At 36.4% G+C, this 9,688-nt stretch overlaps 2 protein-coding genes across 2 annotated transcripts in view; both read right to left on the bottom strand.

Moving 5' to 3' along the window:
- On the bottom strand, nt 344-3,046 carry LOC107629945. The gene is made up of 3 exons (XM_016332909.2): nt 2,102-3,046; nt 1,060-1,590; nt 344-964 (listed from the first exon to the last, which is right to left on the bottom strand). Exons 1-3 carry the CDS (start codon nt 2,876-2,878, stop codon nt 854-856), a joined length of 1,419 nt encoding a protein of 472 aa, XP_016188395.1. The 5' UTR covers nt 2,879-3,046; the 3' UTR covers nt 344-853.
- Nucleotides 6,304-9,688, bottom strand: part of LOC107629947 — a gene marked incomplete in the record, with an annotated part of 3,990 nt that continues 605 nt past the window's right edge. Inside the window, 4 exon segments of the mRNA XM_016332910.2 lie at nt 6,304-6,841; nt 6,938-7,199; nt 7,326-7,859; nt 9,125-9,688. Of these exon segments, the coding sequence (XP_016188396.1) occupies nt 7,089-7,199; nt 7,326-7,859; nt 9,125-9,688 (1,209 nt within the window).

The raw sequence follows: 9,688 nt of genomic DNA, 5'->3' as shown, positions 1-9,688 counted from the left end.
TGAATGACTTTATGTGTAATAGGAGCAAAATATATTTGTTTGGAAAAGTATAGAGTACCAATATATTATCTGTCAACTTATTATCAATAATAATTAATTATTATATTTTAATTACAATTAGTATTGACATGTATAAGGAGACACATCCACAAAAACACTTTCGTTACACAGCCATAAAAAAGACATTTCTATTAAATACATTTACAAAGACACTTCTATTAAACACAGCTATAAACAAGAGTTGGCAGAAATTAATAGAATCCTTATTGGTTATGTAGTGGGATTATATTTGTTTTAGTCTGACAAAAAAGAGAAAAAAAAAAGATATTTATACTACACAATGATAAATTGAAAATCTTTGCTACTTCATAATAAAAAATCACAATGTCTCTCTCTAGCTTTTCCGAACCTCTTCCTATATGCTTGTTCTGTTGAATAGTATTAATGTAATTTTGTTGTAAGTTCAAGCATAGTTAATAACAAGAACAAGCAGAAAGTGAAAGCAGGGCCACACAGATCTTGAAGTACAACAAACTTTATAGGTAAATCTCTATCCTATTGAGTTGTAACCTTAGAGAATATTAAGAGTAAAATTAAAATATTCTCATCAATTACAAAAATGTTTTACAGCCGACCAACTTGTTGCAAGAAATGTCATAATGTGTCCATGGATAAACTCCTACCTTCTTGGGCACGTAAAATGGTCCAGAGGCATATTTTGATTCTGCAAGAATTACCGATGGCAAAGCAAAACTACCTAAAATTTTTAACTCTCAGTTATCTGAAATAATAGTACTAGTATATCTACACATATATCATAATAGAATTACAGAAATCACTATGTATGTATTTGTCAGTGCATATAAATCAATTCTTCATCTTTGCATTCTCTGACTTCAATTTCCATCTGGTCACCACCACTTGATGGCAATACATCACAGCAGTGCCTCCTTGGAGCCTTCAACTGAAATACAAAACAGAATTTAATCAAGACTTTGTTTCAAATTTCAATACACGATTCACTAATTAGGGTAACTAACCAATGCTTGACATTGTTACCTGTTTGATGCCAAGATCGAGCTTATCGGAGACCACTTTGATCGATTCCAACCTCATTAGTGACGATGCATCGCTCGAGCAATTTCTGAAAGATCTCTTGTAACTGCTTATGATGCCATCTTTTCCGGAAGAAACACTATCAAGAAAGAAAATGGTTGGCCTTTTACATGGATCATGGTGAGGCTCTACAGTGTTGAAAGTAAATGACTTGGCCAACAAGTTTCCCTTTCTCCACTGCCTGAATGTTTCTTGAACCTTGATAACTTCTCTCAATGGCATATGGTTAGGGAAAACCTGAACCGTGTATCCCCAAGACACGGAAATCGTCCACGAAAACCTGCTGTTATAGCAGACTGTTTGTTGCAGCATCCTCTGAGAATCAACCTTCACTGCTCCAAAGAAATGTCTCAAAGCTTGTGTAGTTGTCATGTTTGGAAAGATTGGATCAGTGTATTCTGGATGATGCAAGGACAACAATGGAGACACTGGATGTGCAGCCAATAAGCCAAAGGTATTTCCGCGCAAATCCACCTTATCCAATTTCAGATATTATCAAGACCAAGAAATCGCATAACAACAACAGTAACAAAATCTTATCCTACTAAATAGTCGAGTTAATGAATCATTCAAATTAAGGCCTCAACATTTTAAATTAGGTGAAAACTCAGATACTAAGTTATCATCTAAACCTCAAAACTATGACAAACCAAGGACCCAGTAACAAATAAAAAAACTTTTTCCACTTCAGCGAATTATCTTCTCAAATAAAACATGCGAATTTTTCTTTTTTGTTTTTACTTTCCTTCTAGCAATGAGTAATTTAAAGATTAAGAGCAGTATATGTTGCATTTAAATAGTGTCTCTTATAACATAGAAAAACAAGTTAGTGGATACAAATACAAATTTTCTGAATTTTTTATACCTCCTGGTTCCTAGGGAAACAGAAAATATCCAAAGACTGCCTTATATCAAGAAAATTATCTACATTTTGATGCTAGATTTTTAAGAACTGAATAAATAATTAATATGAAGTATTTGTTACCTGGTGAAAACCTGGTTCATGTGTTAATCCAACACCAAGTTCAGCTAAGCAAGAATACACCCTGCCATCACTACCATAGAGAAAATGGTATCTTTGAATACAAGAATCAAAAACCTTGGCTAAAACCTTTGCAAGGGAAGAACTGATGGCAAAACCAGCGCCGCCAAAAGCCATTCCAAAACCAAACAACCTATTCTGCTCATAAACCTCAGAGTGCGAACCAATATAGTACCATAGCTCATGATCATACTTAGAAAGTGTCTTCACCACATTCTCCGGGAAGAAGACGGTGTCGTCGTCGCCGAACACATACCACCTCACGTTTGAATGGTTCAAGGCCACTGTCTCGGCAACTACACGTGCCACGCGTATGGCTGACCTCAGGCCACCGTGGCACGTGTAGCGAAACCGGGAAGTGTCTTGAGAGACGCAGAGAGGAGGGAGGGAATTCTTATCATCCCTACCTTGCTTCTCTTCATCTGGTAGTGTATCCAAGAACACACAACCCTTCATTGAATTGTTTGGTTTCCACCACAATTTAACAAACTCTTTTCTCTTAGGCCATGATCCTTTGCTTGATGCAATCCCAAACACAACATGATCAAGAGTTGTTTGTGTTGGTGTTGACACGTATTTTGATGAAGAATGAAATTGTACTAGCTTTGATGTTCCCAAGAACAACACTGATACAAGAACATATATGCCACAAAATGAACTAGTGACTAGAATGAAATTAATCAGAGACTGAACCTTGGTAGGTTTGTGAAAAAACTGCATCTTTAACAAAAACAAAATTTGCAACACCCTGTCATGAAACAAGGCTAATGTGTGTCAATTTGTGAGAGTAAAGGTTTGAAGACAAAGATGGAAGCTAAATATATATATATAATTACAAAAGAAATCAAAGTGCAAATAACCGCAATTCACGGCTAAATAAGTTATGGGGGGTGGCCATGTATATTAAAAATCAATGATATTGAAATACGAAATATACATTAAAAATAAATTAAAAAAATATATGTAATTATACATAAATACATAATAATTATTTTGATGATTGATTTTGTTGGTGTGTAAATATTATTTATTGGTAACAAATTAGGTAATGTTAGAGAAAAGATTTATGTCCTTTCCAATAAGAATTGCACGATTGGATGGTGGTGATGGTCACCAGATTCAAGTCAAGTTAATTAGTTGAATAAGTATGTGCGTTGACTAATGACTAATATAGTATTGAGTGTGGAGAAGAAATCAATGGAAAAGGGTTGGGTGGGGTGGACTAATGGTGATATAGGTAGGCCACCTGTTATGGTATGGTTTGCTTATCCTTACACAACAACTATCTCAACCAAGTACTTTGGTTTTGGTTGGTGAATTAAACATGTCATAAAATGATATATTGATAGACGAAAATTAAGACAAACAACCATAGGGGTCAATATGCCGCTAATGTAGGCCTGAAATGATAGTATTCTACGTTTCTAGTGCTACTGTGTATTTGTGTTTACACGTTTATTATTCTCTTTCCTTTTTCTTCCTCAAGAGGCGTCTTAGAACAGTAGTGACTAGTGAGTAACATCCCTTTTTAAGACTTTTAAACCACCATAATATATAACATCTCATCTAATAATTTTTTTAAAAATATTATTGTTATTGTAGGCACTTTATGTTAACAATGTGTAATACTTTCTGGTTTCTGCTACTATAAAATTTTCCGTCGATTTTCTTTTGTGAGAATAATCATATTCATGTGTAAATTACACTTTTAAAAGTAGTGTGCCAAAGCTAAGCGAGAGATAAAATAAGACTCGGGTATAATTAATCTCACAAAATTATTTTATTGGACCCATACCATTTCTCTTTCTAGAGTAATCTAGGGATGGCAAAATTCCCCGAGACGCGGGGATCCCTGCGGGGACTGCTCCGAATGGGGATCCGATTGTGGAGAATTTTTCCCGCGGGGATGGGGATGGGGGACAAAATTCCCCCAAAGCAGGCGCGGGGACCCGAGCGGGGATCCCCGCCCCGTCTCCGCTATTCCCCGAAATTTATGAATTCCTTGAATTATCCTTAATAGTTTATTTCTCATATATGTTTTTTAGTCATTTCTCACACACACATATATATAGAAATCCAAAACTCCTAATCTTTATTTGCATAACTCCTCTTCAATTCAGAGATCCCTAAGGCTATCTATACTCCATCCAACCTCTCTGCAGCCATCCCCTCGTCACCCCTTCTCACCGCATCGTCACACCTCACCGTGCCATCACCCTTACTGCGTCGTAATTTCTATTTGCGGCGTTCCTTTTCGTAACTCTGCCGTCGTGTCCATTCTTCTCTCTGTTGCCGTGTCTCCCACCTCGTCCACTACTTTTTTCTTTGGCTCGTCGTTGCGTCCCCCCATTGCGTTATTTTGAAAGAAGTCACCATCGTGTCATTTAGACTTTTTGTATAAAATCTTGCAGTTTTTGTGTAAGATAGATACTTGTAGCTCTATTCATATGGAAATTAATAATTAGCTAGAACTATTATGTAGATGGGGAATGGGATCCCCGCGGGGAATGGGGCCCCGTGGGAAATGGGGATGGGGAGCAATATTCTCCCACGGCGGGGAATGGGGCGGGGATGGGGAGCAAATCTGAGGGCGGGGATGAGGAGCAGGGAGGCATCCCCCGCCCTCGCCCTGCGCCATTGACATCCCTAGAGTAATCCATGACAATTACTTAAAAGGTTGATTTTGGTGGCTATTTACACCACAAACTAATTGGCACGTGTTTCCAGCTTTTCTAAAACGGTACCCCTTCAAGATGACATGTTCACATTTTTTTCTCCACACTTGTTGGACTTAGTTTTTCTTTTCGGTTCCTGTTCTATAAAAATAAATAAAGCTGGAAATTTCCCTACGGCTACCATGGGATTATTAAAATATACTTGTCAGATACGATGATGACCAGCGTATAAAAATGGCAACCCTGACTTAAAGAGAGATGACATTCAATTTAGTCTTTCAAATTGTACGAGAACTTTAATTTAGTTTCTAAAATTTTAGTTACTTCTATTTAATCTTTAAACTTTGTAAATGTGATTTATTCTAAAATAATTTTTGATGTAGAGACATTAATGAAATGCTGACGTGAATATTCAGATGTCACATTAGATTCTATAAAATGATATTGTTTTTGTTTTGGTACTCAAATATTTCAAAAATAACATTCTAAGTGGAGTTAATTAAAAATTTTTCTCTCAAAACAAGACATTATTTTTTCGCTATTTAAACGCCAAGGTAGAATCTAATTGTCTATGTCAACACTCTATTAATATTTATGTGCTGAAAATTATTCTATAAACTAATGTGAGTCACATTTATGAAATTTTAGAATTAAATAAAAACAATTAAAATTTAAGAAATTAAATTGAGAGACAAATTGAACATTAAGTCCACGTCAAATTTCTCACAAGTCACAACGTATATATGTTATAACAGGCTTCATACCTTCACGTCGACGTCCTGGGATTATGCAACACCGCTAACACGTTTGAGTTTGACTTTAAATTTTTAAGCACGTAACTTGGAAATAATAAGGATTTCTTTCCTATATAGAATAAAAAATAACAAAAATTACGGAAATAAAATTTAGTTACATGCGTGTCTTCTTTTTTTATTATATGCATATCTGATTTAAGCAAAAACTAATAAATCGTGGAGCAAATCCACTAGTTATTTGCATTTTATTCATTGGTGAATCATGAATAATAAGTAATAACCACCAATTATGGACACTCACTGATAGTGGTAAATCATGAAACTACACCCAATTTATAAACTAGCAGAGACATCATAAATCATGAAACTTAACCAAGATTTACACGAATTTCTTTGACGCAAAATTGTGGTTTAATTCCACGATTTATTAGTTTTTGCGTAGATCGAGGTTTAAATTCACGATTTACATATAGTAAAAGAGAACACTCAACCAAATTTCATTTAGTAGGTCTCTGTAATTTCACTTATTTTATTTTATATACTAAAAATCCAAATAATAATATTATATACTAGAATTTAGTGCTACCAAGTACCAAATAGAAGCAGTACAAAAAATTAATCAATAAATACTTTTTGTTCAAAAAAAATCCTCTTCACATATTTCTCACTTATTTTCCATAGATTACTACGCAGCCAGCAAACTCTAATGTATGCATGTAATATTAACAAATCCCTTATTATCATAATTTCTGCATATTTTCTGTATTCAGGGACACATCCCTTATTAGGATCACATTCTAAAGTACTCCTTTTGTTCCTTTTTACCTTTCACGGTCCGCACAATATATTGATCCAACACTGGACTAGAAGTGTCAACAACTGATAAAAAATGGGTGTGTAGAAGTGATAAGGCTGAGAAGTTTCCTCACTCCAATACATGGAGCAGCATCCATGTGATTTAACTACACTAGAAAAACAGAAACCAAAATATGTACAGCTGCATGGAAACTTAGATGGCAAAACTACTACGCAGCAAATAAAAAAGGAAAATGATATTTGTACACCAAAAAATAGGTGTTTTACTTTTGTATACCTAATCTATCACCATTAATTTAAATGTGGTCTCCGGACACTTTTACAGATCCATGAAGTTGAGGCAAAGTTGTGAGGGGTTGAGCACCATACACCAAGAGATCCTTTATGAATCTACTAGCACACGTTTTTCTTGTAGAAGGAGGTCATGGATCCTTTCTCTGCACCAAGTGTTATTTTCAGAAACTTATTAGTGTTCAGAATGTGTGATCAAAATTAATTGAGAATTGCAGAATGATGAAAACAAATCTATATACCTCACATTGGATTTTGAAACTATAACATCAAAGCTAAGTTTCATGGTCCACCTAAGAGAAGACACACCCACCTCGGGGAACTGTCCTCCAAACATTCATGCTCATGAAGAAATTCAAAGCTTTTGAGAGAGATGACAACTGAAAAGGAATACTATTGGTACATGGAGATCAATTCATCAGTTCCGCAATGTCTAAGATGGATAATTGTTGTTTCATTGGAAGACGGCAAAACATCGCAGCATTGCCGACGAGGGGCTTTCAACTGTAACAAAATCCAATAAGGCAACATGAAGTCAAAATACCCAGAATAGGAATGCCCACATGACCAAAAAAAATAATAATTAAAAGATTTTAGATCAACGATTTTTAATGCTAATTTTAACAATACCTCTTCAACATTAAGCACTAGCTTCCTCGAGAAAACTATAATCTTCTTCAGCTGCTTTACCGAATTTGATTCTTCAAAGCATTTCCCAACAGCATGCCTGGTGTAGTTACTCCAAATGCCACTTTTATCGTATTCAACACTTTTCATGAAAAAGAGAAAAGGTCTTTGACAAGGATCTCTAGGGTAGTCTCTCGTGTTGAACATAAATTTGCCAACAACTTTGCTACCCCTCTTCCACGGCACAAAAGTCCTCTGCACTTGAAGAAGATCGGGGAGAAATTCATTTCCTTCAAAAACTTGGATGGCAAAACCCCATGAAACCGAGAAAGTTAAAGACTTTGAACGATCATAGCACACAGTTTGCTGCAAAATCCTTGCAGGGTCTACGGCTGCAGCTGCCATAAGATGTTCAAGGGCTTGTGTTCTGTTCATGTTGGGAAAGAGAGGTTCCACTGCCTCCAAGTGATGAAGGGACAATAATGGAGATAATGGATGTGCAGCTAGAATCCCAAACAAATCACCCCGCATATCTAACTGGTATCAAAAGAAGCAAGTAAAAATTATTTCAATAGAGATACAGAAAAGGTAACCAGAATTAAAACCATAAAATAGCCTAGGATGTTTGCTTGAAATAGTAATAAAGAATTAGTAAGATAAAATCACAAGCCAGATCTTTAACCCCAAAAAAAAAAAAATACAAGCCAGATCAGTATAATTATTAATATTATCTGTTCCTTATTTCATGTCCATGGAAGACAAAATTACAGTTTTAGTGTTACAAAGAATAAGTATGAAGAAGGCAAACAACAAATAAAACAGCAAAATTGAACACAAGGTATGTTTAAAAGGACAACACGATGCACAAGCAACCTAACATGATAATTACATTCTCAGCTTACATAATTACATTTCAGGTTACATAATTCTTAATTCATAACAAGTTTCAACATTCAAGAAGGAATACCGTCGGAAGTGAAACAGATATGGGCAGTTCAGTACGTACTAAAGCTCTAGCAGAAAGAAAAACCGCATCTAATAGATAACAAGCCTACTCCCCCAACCCCCATTTTTCTTCTTTTATCCCCCTTTCATTTTCCAATTTCTTCATTCCACCTTCCCAGTCTAATCAAAGAAGCATACTGTAACAAGATTATGAGTGTTGATTAGGAAAAACCAGGGAAATGAAGGGTTTGAAGTATAAACACTTAAGTCCATTTTACACTTCAAGCCCTTTCCTTCCTCTTCCCTTCAAAATAAAAAATCACAAACATTGTTTAAGAGAGTAGAAAACATCCCACATTGATAGGTTTCTAACGATTAGCCTTGATATCTATATATCCAAATCTAATCACTCTACAAATCATGCACTATTAAAAATAGAGTATTCTTTCAATGGTCATGCGCTTATAATAATGTGTTTCACTCCACCTCATATTTCGTTTCACCTACTCGTATATGGCTCTTCTCACTACACATCTTACAAATAGTACAATATAACATTTCTTACTACATAGACCAGCCAATTCGACATTAGTCTACCATCAACCACATCAACAATTAAACATCAACGCCTAAACCATCTTACACTTAACATATGTAGGATATAGCTTTCAAGTAACTAAAGAGCACTAATCAAGTAAGCAAAAAGAGTAGCAGTTTGTTCTATTTGCATGTGAGCTTGGGATCACCCAATTCCCTCTAAGAATAATTCCTAGTTTTTCTAGCATTGATCAGCATCAGAGTAGTTAAAACAACAAAATCATAAAAACAATTACCCAAAAAAGAAAGTTTTTTGGTACCTGATGAAAGCCAGGTTCATGTGTTAATCCAATACCAAGCTCAGCAACACAAGAATAGATCCTAGCATCACTCCCATACAAGTGGCCATACCTCTTCAAGCAAGAATCCAAAACCCTAGCCAAAACCCTACCAAGCGCGTGGCTCACAGCGAAACCGCCACCACCGAACGCCATCTCAAACGAGTACTTCTCATTCTGCTCATAGCTCTCCGAATTGCTCCCAACATAGTACCACCGATCATGATCGTACTTCGACAATACACTCACTACATTCTCCACTAAGAACACTGTGTCGTCGTCGCCGAACACGAACCACCGCACCTCCTTCTCCCCCCTCTCCACTGCCTCTTTCACCACACGCGCCACCCGGATCGCCGACCGGAGCCCTCCCCGGAACGTGTACGGGAACCGTGAGGTATCGCCGTTGATCACCACCGATGGCAACGAAGAGGAGGACGAGGAGGAATCCGAAGCTGGCGGCGAATCGAGGAACGCGAGTGATCGCGTGGTGTTTGGAGAGTACCAGAGGCGGAGGTAGGGATGGCGGCGGGGCCAGGAAACGGA

The sequence above is a fragment of the Arachis ipaensis genome, chromosome B03 (assembly GCF_000816755.2).
Source record: "Arachis ipaensis cultivar K30076 chromosome B03, Araip1.1, whole genome shotgun sequence".
NCBI lineage: Eukaryota > Viridiplantae > Streptophyta > Magnoliopsida > Fabales > Fabaceae > Arachis > Arachis ipaensis.
This window is presented reverse-complemented; position numbering and strand designations above follow the sequence as displayed.

What these genes read in the sequence shown, in the direction of transcription:
- LOC107629945 (XM_016332909.2), bottom strand. Translation starts at nt 2,878, where the DNA reads ATGCAGTTTTTTCACAAACCTACCAAGGTTCAGTCTCTGATTAATTTC. An exon ending in ATGAACCAGGTTTTCACCAG is followed by an intron (nt 1,591 to 2,101) that starts GTAACAAATACT and finishes AAATTGGATAAG; the next exon opens with GTGGATTTGCGCGGAAATAC. An exon ending in TCGATCTTGGCATCAAACAG is followed by an intron (nt 965 to 1,059) that starts GTAACAATGTCA and finishes TTTGTATTTCAG; the next exon opens with TTGAAGGCTCCAAGGAGGCA.